Below are 23,290 nucleotides of genomic sequence, written 5' to 3' on the forward strand. Positions count from 1 at the left end.
GGAAGTGATCAAAACCAAGTCTTGCAAACACTGAGGGGCCCTCCACGTAGACGACAAGGAGAAGGTGTTGGAAACATGGCCGTGATGAGCAACTGACTAGTAGAGGATAAACACCCATCAGTCTTGACTCTCGCCCCCCCACCCCCGAGCGAGCGATAAAATGATAAATATCAAGGGAACAGTATACCTGAGAAGGTGGATCAGAGAGAGGAGACCGTTTTGGCGACTTTTTCACCCTAAATGTGTCACTGGAAACAAAATGAGAAATGTAAACACAACGGACAGAGGCACAGAACATTCCAGAGCCAACCCAGGCCCGCAGCGTGAGTGCCGAGTATCTGGCCCAGAACACCCTCCCGTCCACACCACTCCCACCCCGAGTGAAAGACGTTCACACCGACAATCCATTCTGATTTTTCAACAGACACTGTTGCCCTCGAGGGAAAGATTCATCAAGCCAGAAGTGTTTTGAAGAGCTGCCATTGTGGAGAGCTGACCCAGAAAGTGAAGCTAACTTTGCCCAGATGCTCTTACTTTAAAAAACCAGAATCTGGTGAGCGGATTAACATGTCTGCATTCATCCAGGAGGGTCTGAACCAACTAAGGTGGGAGAGGGGATATGAGTTCACGACACCGATGAACAGGAACCAACTGACAGAAGGCCAAGCCGACACGGCACTCAAACAGCCGAAGGAGCCGTGCAGAAATAGGAAGGCAAGGTCTGGGTCTTCGGAGGGAACTGGAAGATTCCCTCCTACATGCAGGAACTCTGAGCCTAAGGGGTTCCCGCACCTCTGACCTTCTGGGTGGGATTCTGATTAAAGGCAGGGCCAGGGGTGACATCATTTTTTTTTTTTTCCATTTATGGCAGAATACACATAAAATTTACCATCTCAAACACTCTTAAGTGTACAGTTCAGTGAAGTACATACATACTGCTGGGCAACCAAACTCCAAAATTATTTTTTCAGAGAGGAGATCATTAAAAAAAAAAAAATGCCTTTCCTAATCACAATGAACACCTCTGGTTGCTTTTTTGTCCTTCATATAAATAACTGGGGGTGAGGGTGGGGGAGAGGAGGACCTAGGCAAAGGAGACATCAGCTCAGATTCCTGAAAGATTCAGAAGGAAGGGATTTTTTAGCATAGATGGTTCCATTATATTTACTGGGTGATAGGGGGGTAATTTCCGCAATCAGAATGGAGACTTCTCCATCTGTAGACCAGACTCTGCCCCATGGTCTCAGGCCCCTCAGTGGTCTGGTCCGGCCTCCAGAGAGGCAAAGGCCTGGGCGGGGGGGGTCCCCTCATCTTACACTCCCACTCTCCATCTCCTGCTCTATGGACAGAGCAATCGGGCACCAAGTTCCTCCTTGTGTTCTCTCAGATAAAACACTCCAACAATGGCATCCAGTTATGAAAGATACTATAAATGGTTATTTACAGCATCTGTGGCATCTGTCACGCGAACAGCGCCATTACAGCTTGAAGCATATATTTATTCGTGCATATAAATACGCAACTGTGTATTTTACAGTTGCTAAGTGGCTCTAAAATACTGGAGAAACCCCTAGGGCAGAAGAGACCCTGAGAGACTCCACTCTATCCCAGGGCTGCTGGGAGCCTGGGACCAGGCCAGCTTCTCTTGGAAAGACGTTGAGGCAAAGAAGAAGCCTGTCCACGGGCCCTTGGGAGCGGCCTGCATGATCTCTCACGGCCTGGAATGCACAGCACTGCAGGCACAGAGGTGGTCCGACCTGTTGCTGTTTCCCTCAACAAGGCAACCCCCAGATGGCATGCGGATACCCTGCCCGGAAGCCGCCTGGCGATGGCTCTCAGCCGTGTGCTCCACTCTGAGCTGACCCTGCATTTCAGGGGGCTCCCATCGGTCTCAATTTGAAACAGCCCAAACATTTCTGCTTCACATGTAGCCAGAGCAAGCAACAGCAGTTCCTGCCTGTGGTCAGACTGGATGGTTATTTTAAGGTGAAGCCACAATACTTTGAAAGCAATCGCCTACTTGTCCCATTTAAAATGGAAGAATGGAATGAGAGTTTAAAAATAAAAAAAAAAAGTATGGGTTTCAGATGAAGACATCCAATATGCAAGGGGAGAAAAAAAAAAGAGGTTCCATTCCTGACAAGCAGGCAGATGTTGGATAATCACGTTTTCACAGCCAAGCAGTTTCACTTATGCTAATCACTATGAAACAGACAAATAACCTCTGCTACTGGGAAGCCCCATGCCCCGTCATTCCCAGGCCCGCCACAGAAATGTGTAAGCAGCAGCCACGGAAAGGAAATAAAAAAGAGCTTGGAAGCAAAAGCAAAGGCAGGAAAAAGCACATTTGGCATAAGAGGCAGATTCCGTTAAATTTACTTACAACAGAGAACATACAGACATCACATCTTCAACCATCCTAAGACAAGAAGACAAAGAAAAAGAGAGACAGACAGAAGGAACTGACAAAAAAGATAAATCTGCAGATGACTGGCTATTGATGGGGCCGTCCAGTGTTCGGCTTGGACGCGGGGGCGACATCCCAGCTTTTTGGAGAGGAGCTGTTGGGGAACACCTTCCTCCCTCGGTTCCAATTATCCCATAAAGTGTTGGTGGCTCAAAGAGCCTTGCCACCCCAGTGAAGGACTCCTAGCCATCTGCACCAGAGGTGAGACCTGCGGACAGGTAGGCGTCCCTGACCTCAGTTGGCTCTGGTGACAGAACAGAACAGAACCAAGCTGTCTTGTGGGGAAGGAGAAGGTGATGCCTTCAAGTTGACTCTCACCCCACCAAAATGAGACAAATGGCTTTGTGGTGTAGCCATTTCCTTTTTCTCCTGTTCGAGGCTTAAAATAAAGCTTCCAACACAGATTCTAGGGAATCTTTAAGAAGAGCGTGGTTTAGCAGGTGATCTAAAAAAAACCAAGTCCACATTTTTGGCTAGGACTGCCTTCCAGCCACCACCACCACCCAAGGTCAAAGCCTGCTTAGAGACCCTCTTCTCAGCAAGCCTCGGGTTCTTCTCAAATGTTAAATGTTTGGGGGCGGTGGGGAGCGGTGGGGAGTGCAGAAAGAGAGGTAAGCAGGTTACCCTATCTTGATCTGTGCCAGACAGACTCAGAGGGGCCAGCAGTCATGGTCTGTTCTGCTGAGATGCCACCAGAAGCCTGGCCTTCTGGTCAAATGATTGATGATACTTCACTCGAGAGCAAGGAGAAAGGCTCCAAGCACCAAACCACACTACACTTGGACCAAAGCCCCAAGGATGGACCTGCAGCCATCCTGGGCTGGACTCCAGAGGCATGGACATGTGTATCAAGTGCAATCCACTCAACCACAGTCTGGACAGTAGACCCGATTACTCATGGCCTCCTGGAGACTGTGGGGACCGCTTCTCCCTTTCAGGTTCCATTGATCTTTTCTGGATCCACAGGGCCTGTGGACTCTCATCTATGAAGATGAGTAGACAAAGGGGCAGAAACAACATGGGTGCTTCCTACAGGGTAGCCAGGGTACAGGAAGGGGCCCAGACCAGGCCTCTCTCTCATGGGCTTCTTGAGTCTATTGTATTTGCCTCTTGGGCTTGTTGTTGTTCAGTAACTAAGTCGTGTCCAGCTCTTTGTGACCCCATGAACTACAGCACGCCAGGCTTCCCCATCCTTCACTATCTCCCTGAGTTTGCTCAAACTCATGTCCACTGAGTCAGTGATGCCATTCAACCATCTCATCCTGTCGCCCCCTCTCCTCCTACCTGCAGTTTTTCCCAGCATCAGGGTCTTTCCAATGGCCTAATGTCTCATTAAAGGGCAGAAACAAATACTACAAAATCTTAATAACATTTTAAAGGGTGGATCCCTTAGTTTCCAGGGCACTCCAAAAAGCAATCCACATGTTAAACAGAAAATGCTAAATCACCAATAAGGAGGCTGACCAGGCCACCACTGGGCTGTTCCCTTTCCATGGATTCCCTCACTCTCTCCTGAAGTTCAAGGTCAGGTCTTCAGCTACAAGTAAAGCTTTAGACCACTAACTGATTGAGGCAAGAGGTCAAGGACTCTAGACCCAAAGGGACGTGAGGATGGGACACAGCACCACTATGGGCGCGGAGAGGAATGAAAATGGGTACCCTGCTGCGAGCATGTGGCGCTGTGGCAAATGGCGGGGGGCACGGCAGCCCAGGTTTCCAGGCAAGTGAGCAACGATACAGCCAGCGCCCAGCCCCGCCTCTGACCTTACCACCTGCACCCCTGAACTTACGTCTTGAGGGGCGTCTTCTTCTTCTTGGCAGGCTTGTTCAGCCCATCCCCGTCCACTCCATTGGCTTCGACGGCACTGGCTGGGATCTCAAAGGAGGCTGGGGATTTAGAAGGTGAGCTGGGGGCCTTAGAGCACGTCTTAAAGGGATCAGTGGACTCATCACAGGCGTCCGGGTCAAAGTTGTAGGACTGTTGGGGCAGTTTGGGAGACTCCTGCATTTTTGAGGTGGAAGAAAAAGGGTTAAAATTGGGGTCATCCCACTTGTCAATATCAAAGGTGTAGGTACCTTTAGCGATAGGGATGTCATTGGGTTCAGCAGGGGACCTGGTAGGCGAGGCAGGGGTGTTGTCGAGTTTCTCGGGTGTTTTTTTCATCTTTGGCCTCCTTAGGGGCATTTTGGCAACCGGCTTTTTGCCTATCTTTTTAGTGGGAGGCGGGGTTTCCTGCTGGGTGTCCCAACTACCCTTGTCCTCAGAATAGTCAAACTCCAGCCTCACTGAGAGGCCTTTGGCTGGGGAGTCCTCTTGCCCCCCACTATCTGATGGGGTCACCTCCACTGCCTCAGGGGCTGTGGCCGGAGGCAGGGTTCTCCTTCCAATGGGAGGTGAGTTCTGCACTCTGCCACCCCCCGAAGCTGGGGGGAAGGCCCCTTCTGCAGCCTCACAGTCCAGGGGGCAGGCCGCCTTGGGGGTAGCAGCAGGCTCTGGGGGTGCCTCCTCCGATAAGGCTGATCTGGAGCCTTCTGCCCTGGCCGGTTCTGGTCTCGTTCCGGCTGTTTGATTCTCTTCGCTGGGGTCAGGGCTCTCTCCGGTCGGCTCGTGCTGCGTCTCTCTCACTGGGGGCGTTTCAGGGGGTTTCTTAGTGGTCTGTTTCTTTTTTAAGGAAGGTGGCCTCGGTTTCTTAGTTCGCTTAAGGGTACTGGAAGCACTGCTCGAACCCGCGCTGTACGCATCTGCGACTGGGGCCGTGGCCTCGGGGTTGCCTGAGCAAGAAGCACCATCAAAGTCACTAGCTTGCAGACTGAGCGAGCGGGACAACGTCGACTTAGAGGTGGGGACGGAGTCCGTGGACTTCCTCCGTGAGTTCACCTTGCAGTCCTGATTCTTAGGGTCTGAGGGGCGAGGCTCCAAGGTCTGAAGGTTATCCACCAGCTCGATGTTGTCAAAGTCCAAGTTGTAAGTCCCGCTGCTGGCTATCGGCTTGTCTTCATCGAAGACGGCGGAGAAGGAGTGTGGTGGGGGATGGAAAGGACTGCCTTCCACGGAGCTGCTTCGGGGACCATCGGGGACGGAAGCCGGCTCAGAGATGCATCCTGAGGGAACGGAGACAAAGCCATCGTTGAAGGACACAGGACACTTAAGAGAGTCCCTCTTCTAGTGCCAGACCATCACCACCCTCTAACACCAGTGCCCCAGGCCAGCCCGCCCACCCCTCAACAAGTACGCTGCTTGGGTACAAATCCTCCTCTCACCAGGCAGCTCCAGGCCCTGAACAAGCAGACCCTCAGCTTTCTCATCTGTAAAATGGGACCAATAAGAGCTGTTTAAAGGGTACCTTTAAACACTGTCATCTAAAATACACTTACCTAGACCTCCCCAGTGGTCCAGTGGCTAACACTCTGCACTCCCAGTGCAGGCGGCCCAGGGTTCGACCCCTGGCTGGGGAACGAGACCCCACATGCTGCAACTAAAGAGCCCTCCTGCTGCAACTTTAAAAAAAGAAGAAAAAAAAAAAAAAAAAACCCTGTATGCCAAAACTAAAAATGCAATGAACATCGATGATCCTGTGTGCCACAACTAAGGCCTGAAACAGCCAAAAAATAAATATTAAAAAAATTTAAAACACATTTACCAAGCGCCAGATCAAAGCAAGGCACCATTCTGGGCGTTGGGGCCTCCATAACGAACAAAATCCTTGCCCTCCTGCAAGTTAGGTTCTTTAGGGAGAAGACAGTCAAGAAGCAATTAACAAGTAACATGTATGGGCTGTCAGATGGTGGTAAGTGCTAAGGAAAAAAAGAAAGTCAGGGTAGGAGTGTTGCAATTTTAAAATAAGGTAGTTGGGCAAAGCCCATCAAGGAAATAACATTTAAGCCAAGGTCAGAAACAAGATAAAGGTGTTTATCTTTATCTGTGGGGATATCTGGGGGAAAGCATCCAAGGCAAAGGGAACAGCAAGTGCAAAGGTCCTGGGGTCAGTCCACAAGTCGGGTGTTGCAGAAATACCAAAGGCCAGTGTGGCTAAAGTAAAGGAGAGGAGCAGGAAAGGAAGACAGAGAAATAATGCAGGTAAAACATAGTGAGCCTTCAGTAAATATTAGCTACTATCATCCACCAGCCTGCTCTAGAATATGCAGAGCCTTTAAGTGCAGGCCCCAGGCAACTGCAGCAGAGCTAAGCTTAGGCATCTGCCACCTGTCCGGACTCTAGGCACCCCCTGAAATCTCTCCCTCCCACCCTACCTGCCACGCCTCTCTTCTCAACCTCCCTCTCATCCATTCTCTCTCCATTTTTTTGCAGCTCCCTCCTAGCTTCCCCTCCCGCTCAGCCAGTGCCAGCCAAGGATGCTGCTTCTTATTTTAAAACATGCTGTGGATGCCCTGGGCTTCCCAGGTGGTGCTAGGGGTGAAGAACCCACCTGCCAAGGCAGGAAACAGAAGAGATGTGGGTTCGATCCCTGGGTTGGGAACATCCCCTGGAGGAGGGCGCAGCAACCCACTCCAGTATTCTTGTCTGGAGAATGGGCTACAGTCCATGGGGTCGCCAAGAATTGGACACGACAGAGCACGCAGGCACGTGGATGCTCCAGATGCTGGTCAAGAGATGCTCCGTCAGCTCACGGCCCCGCTGCTCCACGGGGATGCAACCAGCCTGGCCTTGTCTCGGCTGCCCTGCGTTCTGCCTGCACCAGGTGGTGCCCTGCGTGCTCTCCTGGCTTCACAGAGACCCTGGGCAGTCTAGATGCCAGAAAATGACTGGCCAGAAAACCAAAGATGTGTAAATCTTTGGGAGGGGAGGAAACGTTGCAAAGTGGTCTGCAGAAGAAGGGATTAAAGAGCTGGCACAGGGACTTCCCTGATCCAGTGGTTTGGCCTCCACACTTCCACTGCGAGGGGTGGGGCACGGGTTTGATTCCTGGCCAGGGAACTGTTAATAAGATCCCACATGCTGCACAGTGAAGCCAAAAAAGGGAAAAAAGAGAGAGAGAGAGAGCTAGCATATACGCGACTTGGACCAGCATCCCCAAAGTGTGTTTCACTGACAGCAGTTATATCCTGCAGTACCTACCCCATCCCCTGCTAGAACAGTTGCCAGATGAAATATAGGATGTTCAGTTAAATTTGGATTTCGGATAAACGAACATGTTTTTTATATAAATATGTCCCAATCACTCATTATTTATCTAAGATTCTAATTTAACTGGATGCTCTGTACGTTTGTTTGCTAAATCTGGCAGCCCTAACGCCTCATTCCAACAAACTAACAAGGTTTGGGAGATGCTTGCTTCCTTGAGAGCTCAGTTGATAAAGAATCTGCCCACAATGCCAGAGCCCTGGGTTCGATCCCTGGGTCGGGAAGAGCGCTTGGAGAAGGGAAAGGCTACCCACTCCAGTATTCTGGCCTAGAGGGATCACAAAGAGTCGTACATGACTGAGCGACTTTCACTTTCTTTTTCACTTAACACCTGAACTGGCTTCTCACTGTAGATTTTTTCAGGGCCACTCACGCTCATGGCTGCAATTCCGAGGGGGTGAGCAGTTGGCAGAGAACCCGAGGAGATGAAGGGCTGCCCAGGAGATGACAACACAAGGAAACTTCCAGCCTCCTGAGTTCAGGAGCTGCTCTGATTTATCTTTGTCTTCCCCGGACCTGTCACACTTTCTCTTGCTGGCTGAATAAATGCCTCTGGCATTGAGATGACCTTCTGGAAGCAGGTCTGTTCGCTAATCATGGTTTCAAACTTTCCCTTCTCTTCGGCATCCAAAGCCACCCCAGGCCCTACTTGGAGCATATGTCCTAGAAGATGGAACCTCTCAACCTTTTCCACCAAAAGATTCGCCATGTCTCAAACACACTCTTGATTCATGCTCATCTCAAAAGAAGATGTCCCCTCCCTCCTCCTTTCTAAAACCAATTTCCTCCAGAGACTTGCACCCTCCTTCCATCAGCAGTTGGCTCCTCTTCCTGCCCTGGACACACAGTACAGAGGGCACAGAAGGGCCAGGGAACGCAGAGGACGCAGCGTTTCAAGTGGGCCTTGCGGGGGGCAGAAGGAGCCTCAGTGCTTCCCATCATTTCCAAAGCAAGGCCCACAACTGCCAGCCTGCTTTCTCCCAGGCTACTAGGCACATCCCAGCAGCCTTATGAGGGCCTTCAGATGTCAGGAGTTCTCCCCAAACCACGAAACATGCAGCGGATACTCAGCTTAACCATCTGCTCACTCTTTTCCTCAGAAGAAAAGCTCTCTGACTGCCTAATGTGGCTTTCCTCTTTAGATGTGACATACCATAATTAAATCATCATGGACCAGGAAATTGAATCTTGGTGCAAGGTTTCTAAGCCCCTGCACTGTGTCCATGTCAGGATGGTAAGTATTTTGTCTCAGTGTGTGTGGAGGGGGAAGAGTTGGGGGAGATACTGTTCACTGTAGGATATCTAGAAGAATCTTTGGCTTCTGCCTACAAGATGCCTTTACCCTCCCCAACCCTGAACTGTGACAACCAAAAATGTGTCTGAAAGCCTTAGTTGATCAGTTGTGTCCAATTCTTTGCAACCCTATGGACTGTAGCCTGCCAGGCTCCTCTGTCCATGGGGATTCTCTAGGCAAGAATACTGGACTGAGTAACCTATCCTTTCTCCAGGGAATCTTTCCGACTGAGGGATCAAATCCAGGTCTCCTGCATTGCAGGTGGATTCTTTTTACCATCTGAACCAGCAGAGAAACCCAAAAATGTGTCTCAGTTCAGTTCAGTCGCTCAGTCATATCTGACTCTTTGTGACTGCAATATGCCAGGCTTCCCTGTCCATCGCCAACTCCTGGAGCTTGCTCAAACTCATGTCCATCGAGTCCATGATGCCATCCAAAATGTGTCAAAAATGTGTCTCACTCAGTTCAGTTCAGTTCAGTTCAGTTCAGTCGCTCAGTTGTGTCAGACTGCAACCCCATAGACTGCAGCACGCCAGGCTTCCCAGTCCATCACCAACTCCTGGAGCTTACTCAAACTCATGTCCGTTGAGTCGGTGATGCCATCCAACCATCTCATCCTCTGTTGTCCCTGTCTAGAAATTGCCAAATGTCCCCCAGGGATGGGGCACAATAATCCCTGGTTGAGAACCACCGTCTTACTGTCTGGCAACCGGAGCAGGGTAGGGAGGGCCCTTCGGTTCTCTTCAGAAGAAGCCCTAGACCAGAGAAATGGGCCACCGCCACACGCAGGCCTTGATTTTCCAGAGCACGTGTGGGCCAGCTGGATTCCCAGTCGCCCACACTGGACTTCTAAATGCTCACACACCGTATCAACACGAAGACAATGTATTCATTCATTCCTATGTATCCGGGCCTCCCCAGTGGCTCAGTGGTAAAGAGTTGCCCTGCCAATTCAGGAGATGCAGGTTTGATCCCTGGGTTGGGAAGGTCCCCTGGAGAAGAAAATGGCAACCCACTCCAGTATTCTTGCCTGGGAAATCCTATGGACAGAGGAGCCCGGCAGGCTACAGTCTATGGGGTCGGACTGAGCATACACACACGCATTCCTATACATCAGATAATCTGGGTGCCTCCTATACGTCAGCCACTGGGAGGCATGCTGTGGACACAGAGGTAAGGAGGGTCAGGACCCCAGAGGGATCCACCCCACCAGGCAGACCTGGACAGTGCTTGCCCTGGCTCCAGATTCGGGCCCACTCTGAGAACAAAGTCAGCCTCCTTGGTTCATGACGCTAAAAGGCTCACAAGGTGGTTCGTGGCGGCAGCAGTCCAGCTCGGGCCACTGGAACAAATCCACAGGCTGAATGAAGAGCTCTGGAGGCCGGAAGCCCAAGGTCAGGATGTCCCCAGTCCTCCTTGACTTGCCGACGGGCATCTTCTGTCTGTATCGCACACGTATTTGCTCAATATGAACTCACCTCCTGACGTCTCCTCTCCCCCGACTGTCTTCAAAGGCCATACCACTTTGCCGCGCTGACCGCTTCTAACTGGAGCACTTCTGTCAGCTGTGCTGCGCGTCTCTCCCCTCCCCCCATCCCCTGTGAGCTCACCCTGGGCAGAGATCCACGGGCCCAGAAGCACAAAGGTGCTAACACAAGGCACCCTTGCCCTCAGACACTTAGCTTCATCCAATATATCCAAAGGGAAATGGTCCCATACAAAGGGAGCCTAGCTCTCCATCCTCCAAGTATATGAATAATAACCGATTGTAATTAATAAGGGCTTCCCTGGTGGCTCAGGGGTAAAGATCTGCCTGCAACGCAGGAGCCTCGAAAGATGTGGGTTCGATCCCTGGATTGGGAAGATCCCCAGGAGGAAGAAATAGCAACCCACTCCAGTATTCTTGCCTGGAGAATCCCATGGACAGAGGAACCAGTGGGCTACATTTTATAGGGTTTACTTCCACATCTCACTGGGAAGCAGGTGATGAGATGCCCCACATATACAGGCTTGGAGCCCTGGGGATCCTTCCCTCATCTGAGCTGGGATGAAACATGCAAATAATTTAGCACAGGTCTGGTACATGGCGGACGCTAAATGGAGCTATTGTTTGATTACGGGACATTTCATTACATCTTTCGGTGGCCAGTCCTGAGTTCTAATAATGCGGCCACCCTAGAGCAACCAAGCGTCCTGATCACAGAAGCATGAGAAGTGGGAGTGGTAAGGATCTCAGAGGACTCACGGGTCACTCTTTTCATTTTACAGATAAGAAAACTGGGCTCAGGTAAGCCACATCCCGGCACAGCCCAGAAGAGCGGCAGACGCAAGGTGGCCACCAGGGTCTCAGCCCCACTCCTCTCCCGTGGCGCACAATCATGCAAAGCCCAAAATAAAGTGATGGATTACTTTGCAAAATGTAAGTTTCCAGGAGGAAAAATTATGTCCTTATTCACAGCCCAAGGTCTCGTCTATTATTTCCCGAGGTTCTCTTGGTACCTTTAGCAACGACGCAGGCACTTCACAGTGGCAAACCAAATAACAGATGTTCCCCTCTTGCCCTTTCTCTCCTGTGGTTCCCAGAAGGATGCTTTCTTCTCCTCCACAGGCATGCATGGCCACCTGCCCACTCTGGGTAATGTCCCATGATGTCTACAGAAGGGACAAGCAGATCTTTCAAATGAATGTGGCAAATCAAACGGACTTCTGTGCAGCCCAAGCCAGGGGGCTTTAGGCAGACACAATCCCAACCTTCAGCGTCCTCACTGTATAATCCACATTTAGCCTCACTATAGTTTTCCAAGGAGGAGAAGCATAAAGTCGGACTCCAGCCGGTGCAATCAAAAGTTCTGTGGGGCTGTGACTCATGGCCATGCATGGCTCCAACCCCTTCTGGCAGGGGGTCTCTCTTAATCCTCCATAATATTCACTCTTTCAGAAACTGCCATCTAAGCCAGGGGCGGGTATTGTGCTTGAGAGTGTGTGTGTATGTTAGAATGGAAATTGTTCATTGCTTTATTGAAAAAAGAAGTAGGCAGAAGGAACAAAGACAGGCTGAAGAAAAGAACGAGGGTTGCAAACCATCCCCAGAAGCGATCAGGACATAAAAAACTGGAAATCCCAGAGGACACACGCATGCTGGCAGCAATGACTGCCCTTGGGACGCTGAGTGATGCTCAAGGATGGACCACACTTTGTCTTAGGCCTTCTTTCTCCTTCTAACATCCTTTCTAAGGTATCCCACACATGCAGAGTGTGAACTTATTACACCCATAAAAAAAAGGATCATTTATTCTTAAGTGGATGTTTGATGTAAGGATTAAAATATATTCGTCATTCAGCTGCTTTCCATTAAAACCTCAGGGTGAAATTTCTACGATATTGTAGGAAATGAAATTTTTACATACTTTACTATATGCAAAAGACTCTCTGAGAACTATAAGCAGCCCTTCCTGCTTCTTCCCCACCTTAAAATCAAATAAATTTCAATCACCACCCTCTTAGAGCTTAGCACCTAGACTAATGGCGCAGAATCAGGTACTACTAACTGATAGCTGTCAGAAAAGGGAGACTATGAAAACTGCATTCATCAGATCCCAGCAAAGGTGTCTCTTCCTCTCCCCCCAGCACCAGGAAGCATATGTGCTTAGGAACAAAGCCCCAGGAGTGTCTGCCTTTAATCAACGGCCAGGCTGAAGCCAGAGCGGGTGGAATGGATTCCACCCATTTCTTTCTAAGACCAACATCAAGGTCAAAATGGCTTTTTATTTTGCCATTCACCTGGCTCCTGGCTAGGGCAGGAGTACAAATGGACGCTGGCCCCCTCCTCCATTCCCCAGCCTCCATCCCTCACCTGGGGCAGCCTCTAAGCACAGGTGTGTGGACATCCACTTGTATGTCCCAGCCCCGGCCTTGGTTCCTTCTCGGCTAAAGGGTGTAAACATGGGCACGGTCAGCTTCGGGAAGACGGGACAGAAGAAGGAGCCTGGGTGGGCCCAGGAAGCGGCTGCTCCCAGGTATCCAGGACGTGGTCCGGGGGAGCTCAGCTCTACAGACTTTTACTGCCAGGGCTGCGGCCGAGGAAGGCCAGAGTGGGGCCCTCTGAAGTTCAGGGTCCAGAGGAGGCTGTCTGGCTGTGGAGACGGCACCACCTGGCCCCCTAACTGGCCTAGGGGGGGCCATTTCTGAGCCATGTGGTCTCTTGACCAGCCTGTGTGGACATTTCTGGACCACCTGGCCCCCAACCAGCTCGTGGGGTCATTTCCGGCAACCTACATCTCTTTCCAGGCCTCATGTGAAACTCTGATGCTCGAGGTGGTCCCACCCCTGCTGTTGTCACTGGAGGATACACACAGATGACAGCAGGCAGGTGGGCAGGTTGGAGGCTGGGGCCCGAGATCTGTCCTGTCCTCCCCCATCCCCACCCCTGGTAATCACTGCATCTGAAAGGTCTTTAAGTCACACTAGCGGAGAACGGATGTGGGGAAGTGATAGGAAATCTGAATAGTCTGAAGTTAATGAGGAATAAAGGACTCACCCCTGCACAGATTCACCCGCCCACCACTTTCTCTTCTTGCCCATTCACTAATTATCATCCCCAAGCCCACGTGGCCTTCTGTTGTTCAGTCGCTCAGTCGTGTCCAGCTCTTTGTGACCCCATGGACTGCAGCACGCCAGGCTTCCCTGTCCCTCACCACCTCCCAGAGTTTGCCCTAACTCATGTCCATTGAGTCAGTGATGTCATCCAACCATCTCATCCTCTGTCTTCCTCTTCTCCTGTGTCCTTTAATAAAAATGCAGGTCACATGGGTGACCAGAACCAGTGCTCTTATGGGAGCCAGGGGCCAGATATTAGAATCCAAGATTGCACCAGAAAATTCCAAGACCCCACTGTCCCATACAAACCCAGCTCTGGGGGATGGCTGAAAGGCACCCAGAGTTAAATGCACTATTTCTTCAGAGGCCACCTCTAAACTTCTACAAAGCAAACACAAAATAACCCACCGTACTCCTGGACCCTTAGTTTTCACCACATAAAACAAAGCCCAGCGCTGAGAGGCCCTGAGCCTGGGGAGGACCTAAAGCGCTCCAGCGACAGTCCCCAGGGGCGGATGCCCGCCTCCAGCCGGGTGCCCAGTGGAGCCGCTGTGAGTGTCCCCAGGGCTCAGCAGTAGGGCTGCCCCCACACCGCCCCAGGGGTGCCGGGCCCTTGGTTACCTGGTTCTTCCAGGGGAGCCTGCACGCTGACCTCAGGTGCTGCAATGACTTCGGGGGGTGGCGGGGGTGGGGCTGGTGGAGCTTTGACGGGGGTCGTGGACTCCGGAGTCTCAAATGCTTCTTCAGAGTCAGAACTCCTGATGGAGAGAGACAGGGAGAAGCACAGGTTAGACAGGGGCCGGGGCTGTATTTGCTCCAAGGGACCGGTGCTGAGGAGCAATGCACGGCCTAATGACCCCTCCTGGGACCACCGCAACCAGGCCTGCAGCCCAATTAAATGGTCCAGGGCCAGCCTTGAAATAGTGTGCTTCCCAGGAAGGAATCTCATTAGCACCAGCTTTGGGCCCAAATGACAGAGTCTTTGAACTCAGCTCTACTCGAAATACACATTTCTGACCTCAGTGGCAAATACAACAGTAGAATCCTTTGAACAACTTTGGCACGTGTTACTTGGCATCAATTCAGTCAAACCGATAGGCAAGCATTCCCAGGGATACTTGGCAATGCTGTGGTTCCAACACATTCAAAGGACCCTCACCCCATGCAGTGGAATCTCACTCGGCCCCTTCCCCTCACCCCACCACTCTCTCCCACTGCCGTTCCTTCCCCACCGCATCACATAACTTGTTATTATAGATGTATTCACTTTCTAATCATGTTAATTATATTTCTCCTTGACTGAGCTGAAAACGCCAAGAGGGCAGCCTTTTTTGTCTTGTGTTTTTTTATCACTGCATCTCTGAGTCCAAACCAGGAGGCAGTGAATAAACATCTGTTAAGTCGCTGAAGGAAGGCATGAAAGCTGGCAAGTCAGTGGAGGATGTGTCAGACTAAAGCTCAAAGCACAGCCTGCTGATCCCAGCAGTATGAAAATCGCCCTTGCTGGTCTGCAGTGATGTCTGCTCTCAAAGAAGATTCTTCACCCAGAGAAAGGAACCAAAACCCCACCCAGAGGAATGCCCACCATTCCACCCTGTAACAAGGGGAAGGGCCTCACAAAGCTAAAAAAGCCTTATCCTGGCTTGAAAATCAAGGGCAGGTAGCCCTTCTCATCACCCTGCTTCCACTAGGGACTCAATTTCGAGCCAGAAAGGATGAGGCATCCCCAAATCACTGAGCCAGGCATGTGTCCTCAGGCTGGAGGGCAGCTCCTTACGGGCTCAGATTGTGGAGGGGTCTGTGGTGCCGGCTTCAGCTCACTTTGAGGATCAGCAGCATCACCCAGTCTCACTCCCATCTCAATATATTTTAAGTTGACCAAAATGCCACTTATTTATTTGCAACAAGGAAGGTAATTATCAAGACGGTGGATACTTAGGGTTGCTGCTGGCACAAGCGACCCAGCAGGCAATTTGGCAGAAGATATATAATCAGAGAGCGACGCATCAGGTACATACGGACGCTGAAACGCTCATAGAGCTGAACATCACAAGGATCAAAGGACCAGTGTCCTCCCCAGAAGTCAGCGTCTTCTAAAGACCATCTGCCAGCCAGCAGAGAGCACCACGACCAACAAATCCCTCCGCAGTCAGCCAGGGCAGGAGAAAAAGAGCCATTTGGTGAGTCTCCTCCAGAAAATCTCCATCGAGGTTTTTACAACTTGTGTGTCAGAGACTCACTTTATCAGAGCCAAAGATCCCCCACTCCCATCCTTCCAAGGACCCTGGCTCCTGCAACCAGCCACATAGCTCTCCAGGGACACAAACAGGTGAAGAGAAATATCAGAGCTGGATTCGACGGAATCCAATGAGCTGAAGCCTGTTTACTATCAAATTTCACAAGACTTAATTTATACAAATGCAACAGGGGCCATACCAACTTTTACAAATACACATTAATATTAAATGTAGCTTTCATCTGGGGTGGCGGGGGAGGTGGGGGGGGGCGGGTGGGGTGGTGGGGCGGGGCAGGATTTAAGATCCATGCCTGGACAACCACAGATCTAGGTAGCTGAACTTTTGCAGAATCTTTTAACCGGCATGAAAATCACAAGGAAGTCATGCAACCAAGCATCAAAGACGAACAGTAGTTTAGATCTGCCTGGTGGGCTCTGGGTGTAGACCTGGCCCCCAGCTTTGCACACATCAGCAGCAATGTTGAAGAGACGCACACAGACAACTTGCCTCTTTCCTGGGTTTCCATGAAGGACCTGCAGACCCGAATCCCCACTGCCGGTTACCGTTGTCCACATCCACCGGGCCCATGTCCACCAGGAGGCCAAAGCCATTTCCGCTGAAGAAGAGCTTCTGTCCCCAAACTTCTACCCCTAATTTCTTTGCCGATATGTCTGGGTTCTGAATCTCTTTACGATGTCACGAGAAACTCAGCCGCCGCACCACCAGGCAGGGATGCTCTGAGCTTCCCCAACGGCCAGCAGAGATGCAGAGGGAGCTCTTCCCGCGGCTTCTGCATCCCCGGGCTCCAGCGACGTGCGGCTTCAGAGCACAAAGGGCCCCTGATCTTTCCCAGCAGCATAAGCAAGCGACAGGGAGGGCTGGACGCTCCTGAATTCAAGCTGCAGAATTCCAATGAGGTCTCCCCAGCTCGCAGCTGCCCAGCGTGCACACCTGCTCAGAGAGCACCACTATTCACCAGAGCCCCGTGTGGGAGGCAGTGTCAGGGGAGGGCAAGGGTACACCAGGCCCCTTGTGAGGCTCCTCGCCTTGTTTACTACGAACCTTTTCTGCATCAGAACACCAGAGGCTACCAGGGACCCCTACAATGGCATTCACTTCCAGCACCACGCGCTGTTTTCATATTTTCACACCCTCCCCCAGGAGTGGAGAGCAAGTTAATTAGAGGAGGTGGACGGCAGCTTTTTTAATTAGCTCTTTTCTCCCTATTCCGCTTCTCAGAGGGGGCTCAGAAACATTCCCAAGAGCGGGGATTTCTGCAGTCCACCCACAAAGAGCCTGGACATAAACATAAAGCAGCATTCCAGAGTCCCAGTGCATGAAAGCAGCTTTCCTTGGCTGTGCAATTATTTTTTTCCTACAAGAAGAACTGAAAGTACGGGAAATTATTCTGCAAAGGCATCACACGTTTTTAAAATGAAAAAGCAAGTAAGTTAATTTGCCAAGAAGCTGTGTCAGAAAGAGAAATGTGCCATTACAGTCCGCTAAAATGACTCTAAATTACAGAGAAATGTATTTACCAGGATATGCAAATACTAAGTTCTCCGTAAGTAAATATGTAAATGAATGCAAATATAATAAGGTATATGCACTTCCAAAGTGTAAAGGTGTACCTCTTAATGGCCGGGCATGAAATATAATGACTTTAATTCCCAGCATAAAGAGCATTCTAATAGCTACCATATGTTGAACTTTTTTGTTACATATCAAGCACTGGACTAAGCCATTTGCACATTTCTCTACAAGCTACAAAATATCCCGCTACTGGAGAGCAGGCCGGTTCTGCAGATGACACAGCTATGGCTTAGAGAGGCACACTGCTTAGCCCAAGCCCACTTCATTAGTAAACTAGGGAAGTGCAGGGCTCAAATCTAGAAATGTCTGCCTGTAAAATCTGTGCTGTCTTACTAATACATCAGTGGCTTCTAAACCTTTCCAGCAACAAAACTATTTTTCTAAATGCATCTTATGCGAATTTCCTATGGATTCTTTACCAGTTGAGCCACCAGGGAAGCCCAAGAATACTGGAGTGGGTACCCTATCCCTTCTTCAGCAGATCTTCCCAACCCAGGAATCGAACTGGGGTCTCCTGCATAGCAGGCGGATTCTTTAACCAGCTGAGCTACCAGGGAAGCCCATCACTGAGAACAATTAAGCTATTTTTATGAACTTAAACAATCTGACCCTGGGGGTTGAGGATGCCAACTGCAGCACTGGGTCTGTTGATTTCTCTCCTCGTTGCACATTATCGAGAAGTCCTGATGAGCAACCATGAACAGCACCTGTTCTGAACAGCCTGTCCTGTGACCATGGGACATTCTTTAATAAGGCAGTCAGGACAGGAGAGCTACCTAACTGGGCAAGACCAAATTAATCTATCAGCACAAGGCCATATGCTGGTGGCAGGCGACTCACACAGCGTGTGTGCACAGAGAAGGGGAGACGGAAACGCGTAACTACGGGCGTAGACTGTGCTGCCTGCTGAAACCCGAGTCTGCCAGGCTCCCCAGTGGGCTTGCAAAGTTTAAAAATACTTCCTCAAATATTTTTCTCAGATTTTGGAAAGTCTCTATAGGACCTAAAGCCCCACCAAGCACACTTTGGAAACTTCCTCCACACAACAAGGAACCCAGACCCCTCACAGATGGCAACTTGCATCAAAACAAGAGTATTTTATCTTTGGGGTGTTTTTTTGAGGAGGGAGGTGTTGCCTTTATTAACTTTTACTTTGTGTTGGGGTATAGCTGGTTAACAATGTTGTGGTAGTTGCAGGTGAACGGTGAAGGGACTCAGCCATACATATACACGTATCCATTCTCCCCCAAACTCCCCTTCCATCCAGGCAAAAGAGAGTATTTTATGGCAACTCTCCCCAAAGCAAGACAGTTAGCCAGCAAAATGCAGAACCCTGAGGCCTATCAACCTATATTTTTGGTTTGGTTTAAACACATTACGTTTTATTTCTGTAAACGACAATAGTGAAGGAGTGTAAGATCAACATCCACATAATAATAATGTAACATAATATAATAAAGTTATATAATATAGACAGAGAAGTTAGTATAATACAATACTTGGCTTCCCTGGTGGCTCAGATGGTAAAGAATCCACCTGCAACGTAGAATACCCAGGTTCAATCCCTGGGTTGGGAAGATCCCCAGAGAAGGGAATGGCATACACATGCATACGTATAAACACACATATATGTGTGAATATGTGTATCTACAAATAAAATGCTCAAACTACCGCACAGTTGCACTCATCTCACATGCTAGTAGAGTACTGCTCAAAATTGTCCAAGCCAGGCTTCAGCAATACGTGAACCGTGAACTCCCTGATGTTCAAGCTGGTTTTAGAAAAGGCAGAGGAACCAGAGATCAAATTGCCAACATCCGCTGGATCATGGAAGAAGCAAGAGAGTTCCAGAAAAACATCTATTTCTGCTTTATCGACTATGCCAAAGCCTTTGACGGTGTGGATCACAATAAACTGTGGAAAATTCTGAAAGAGATGGGAATACCAGACCACCTAACCTGCCTCTTGAGAAATCTGTATGCAGGTCAGGAAGCAACAGTTAGAACTGGACATGGAACAACAGACTGGTTCCAAATAGGAAAAGGAGTATGTCAAGGCTGTATATTGTCACCCTGCTTATTTAACTTCTTCCTTTTTTTTTTTTTTTTTTTTGCTTATTTAACTTCTATGCAGAGTACATCATGAGAAACGCTGGACTGGAAGAAACACAAGCTGGAATCAAGATTGCCGGGAGAAATATCAATAACCTAGATATGCAGATGACACCACCTTTATGGCAGAAAGTGAAAAGGAGCTAAAAAGCCTCTTGATGAAAGTGAAAGAGGAGAGTGAAAAAGTTGGCTTAAAGCTCAACATTCAGAAAACGAAGATCATGGCATCTGGTCCCATCACTTCATGGGAAATAGATGGGGAAACAGTAGAAACAGTGTCAGACTTTATTTTGGGGGGCTCCAAAATCACTGCAGATGGTGACTGCAGCCATGAAATTAAAAGACGCTTACTCCTTGGAAGAAAAGTCATGACCAACCTAGACAGCATATTCAAAAGCAGAGACATTACTTTGCCAACTAAGGTCCGTCTAGTCAAGGCTATGGTTTTTCCTGTGCATGCATGGATGTGAGAGTTGGACTGTGAAGAAGGCTGAGCGCCGAAGAATTGATGCGTTTGAACTGTGGTGTTGGAGAAGACTCTTGAGGGTCCCTTGGACTGCAAGGAGATCCAACCAGTCCATTCTGAAGGAGATCAGTCCTGGGATTTCTTTGGAAGGAATCATGCTAAAGCTGAAACTCCAGTACTTTGGACACCTCATGTGAAGAGTTGACTCATTGGAAAAGACTCTGATGCTGGGAGAGATTGGGGGCAGGAGCAGAAAGGGACGACCCAGGATAAGATGGCTGGATGGCATCACGGACTCGATGGACATGAGTCTGAGTGAACTCCGGGAGATGGTGATGGACAGGGAGACCTGGAGTGCGGCAATTCATGGGGTCGCAAAGAGTTGGACACGACTGAGCGACTGAACTGAACTGAACAAATAAAATATTGGAACCTTTTAATAAAGAAGAACTATAAATGCCATCTTCCAGCATACTATTAAGTGGCTTGTTCACGCTCTGTCGTACCCAATTCTTTGCAACCCCATGGACTGCAGCACACCAGGCTTCCCTGTCCTTCACCATCTCCCAGAGTTTGCTCAAACTCACACCCATTGAGTCAATGATGCCATCCAAGTATCTTATCCTCTGCTGTCCCCTTCTCCTCCTGCCCTCAATCTTTCACATTTTGCTTAAGTTTTACTACAGATCATTCAAGGGTTCAGAAGAATAAATTTCAGAGAACATAGAATCTTTCACCTTCAAAGCGGGAAGAAAATTTAGAGACTATTTCCTACTTCAATACACTCATCATATCTTTTTACGCAGGTGAGGAAACTTAAGCCTGGAGAGCTGAAGTGCTTCCCAAGGCCTATTCCTGGCAGGTCTTCCATGGAACTGGGCTTGCCTGCATGAAACTGCTGCCAAGTAAGAGCTTTAGTTCTAAATATAACTAATATAATTAATACAATAGAATTAATGCCCCTCCTGTTCAAGAAATCTAAAATTACTTATACTTACAGGATATCAGATAGTGATTATCAAAATGCAGCTTAAGCTTAAGGATGGCTAGAGGAAAGGGGGGTTCCACATGTGAATCAACCCCTCACATGCAGAGCAGCTCCTGAGAACTTCAGTTTGCACTTCTCACCGTGAAAGCAATTCGGGCACTATAAGTTCTTGCCACCACCCCCCAAGAGGGAAAGGACACAGTGGAGACACTGAGAGGTGGGGGGTCTTCCCAGGACACGAGCCCCAGCCTCTGAGCTCCTGGGAGATCACCTGAGCAAGAAGTGTGAGTGCTCCTTCTGGTGGTCCTCCCCCTTGAAGACAAACCCAGAGTGTGGGCCCAAAGCCCAGCCAGGGAGGAGGGCTCGTGTCCTCCGGGTCAGAAGACCATCTGCCATCCCAGAGACAGAGGGAGACCTTCCAGGAAAGAACCCCGGGCTCTCGGCGCATCAGACCACTTCATTCATCTCTGCACCTCGTGTAAGAATCTGATGCGTTTGTGAGTGAGCAGATATCTTAGAAACTGCTGTGCCCTAAATTCTATTCATCAGAATATTCCGCTGTGACAGCCTTGTCAAGAAACTCTGACTCTGCCCCAATGTGCACGCACGAGCGCGTGCGCACACACACGCGCACACACACTCTTCCCTCCTGCTTAAAACAACTTGGCCACACTGGTCATTTTTTTTCAGGCTGATGGAAAAGCGTCTGTCGCTTTAATTTCCCCATCCTGGATATAGAAACAGGATTTTGCTCAGCAACGTGACTCCTCAATAAATCAGTAAAGGGAGCCAAAGGCTGAGGTGCTTCTTGGTCTGTCAGGTGACCGAGGAGCCCACAGTCAGGTGCTGTCTCCCATGAACACAGCCCCCAGGCGTCCTAGCCAGGCAGCTAGGATCTTCCAGCCTGACACTCTAGGGAAAGTCCCACTGATGCTGACACCCGCATCCTAAGATTCCCAGTACCTAACATGCGTTGGGTTATAAGGCAGATGCATTTTCAGATTCAAGCAGCTTTCGTTTGGTGGTTACGAAGAGATGTCAGCAGGGTTCCCAGGGGTATCAACACACTGGCTACAAGGGAAATGCAATCACAAAGGGGAAGAGTATCCTCAGACACAGAGGAGTCCCGCAGACCTGGTGATGGCCAGTTGTGAACTGACTAAAGTAAGAAACAGGAACCAACTAGATAACTAAAGCAACAGTGGATTTATTAAAAGGCTATGGTGGCTGAGGAGTCAGATTTGAAGAGACAGGACTAAGCATCCAACTGGCCCACCTTGGGTCCTATGTTCATCACTTAGCTAGAAGAAGGTGTGAGTGCTGAGTGCTCGGTCACTAAATTGTGTCTGACTCTTGCTACCCATGGACTGTAGCCCGCCAGGCTCCTCCATCCATGGGATTATCCAAGCAACAATACTGGAGTGGGTTGCCATTTCCTCCTCCTGGGGATCTTCCTGACCCAGGGATCAAACTCGCATCTACTGCGTCTCCGGCGCTGGTAGGCAGATTCTTTACCACTTAGCCACCGGGGGAAGCCCAGAAAAGGGTGAGGAACCCTAATAAGTCAGCAACCCATAACACTCCCTGGAGAAAGAAATGGGAACCCATTCTAGTAGTCTTGCCTGGAGAATCCCACGGACAGAGGAGTCTGGTGGGCTACAGTCCACGGGGTTGTAAAAGAGTCAGACATGACTTAGCACAATCCAGACTCAATGGAATGGGGGAGACAGACTGTCCCCCAAAGAAATCAGAAGCTGGAATGAATGGAACGGCGTCCACAAGCTCTCACTACACTATAACTATGTCACTTGCTATAACTGTGTCAGCTTAGACAAGTCACTTGACCTTCCAAGCCTTTGGATTGTTGCCCAGTAAGCGGGGATAAAAGTGGTGAGGATACTGCTCTCCACCTTATTACTGCAGCTCGGATTCTTTATTTTTAATCTGCATTTATTTATTTGGCTGCACCGTGTCTTAGTTGTGGCATGTGGGATCGAGTTCTCTGACCAGGAATCTAACCTGGGCTGGGAGCTCGGATCCTTAGCCACTGGACCAGCAGGGACGTCCCTGCAGCTCCGGCTCTGCCCTTGGCATCCAAGCATTAGAAATTCTGGGAAATGTGATTTGCTAGCTAGTTAAGACGCCCATCTGGTCAGAGCTCCTGAGTTAGGCATGAAAGAGAGTCTGGAGGCCACACACAGTGTGGGAGGGCTGTCCTGCCAGGCGGTCCGTGGACCCAAGTGTATCCAGGAGAACGTGGACCCTTTCGGAGCTACACCGAGCTGGACTCCACCCTTCCCTTGAGGTGCACACAACCCACTTCGCCAGGGACGGGGAGAAGGCTTGGTGTGGCACTGTGCACACGTGGCTGTGTACACAGGTGCCCAATGAACCC

At 49.8% G+C, this 23,290-nt stretch overlaps 1 protein-coding gene across 8 annotated transcripts in view; it reads right to left on the reverse strand.

Moving 5' to 3' along the window:
- Nucleotides 1-23,290, reverse strand: part of TACC2 (transforming acidic coiled-coil containing protein 2) — a 206,861-nt gene that overhangs the window by 33,067 nt on the left and 150,504 nt on the right. For 6 of the 8 annotated variants that reach the window (XM_013975232.2, XM_018041287.1, XM_018041286.1 and 3 more), the window contains 3 exons: nt 14,122-14,258; nt 4,258-5,569; nt 188-248 (listed from right to left, as the gene is read on the reverse strand). In XM_013975232.2, coding sequence (XP_013830686.2) covers nt 188-248; nt 4,258-5,569; nt 14,122-14,258 — 1,510 coding nt within the window. The remainder of the gene's footprint in view (nt 1-187; nt 249-4,257; nt 5,570-14,121; nt 14,259-23,290) is intronic. The other 2 variants (XM_018041283.1, XM_018041285.1) reach the window with 1 other exon arrangement.

This window comes from Capra hircus, chromosome 26 (genome assembly GCF_001704415.2).
Source record: "Capra hircus breed San Clemente chromosome 26, ASM170441v1, whole genome shotgun sequence".
Taxonomy (NCBI): domain Eukaryota; kingdom Metazoa; phylum Chordata; class Mammalia; order Artiodactyla; family Bovidae; genus Capra; species Capra hircus.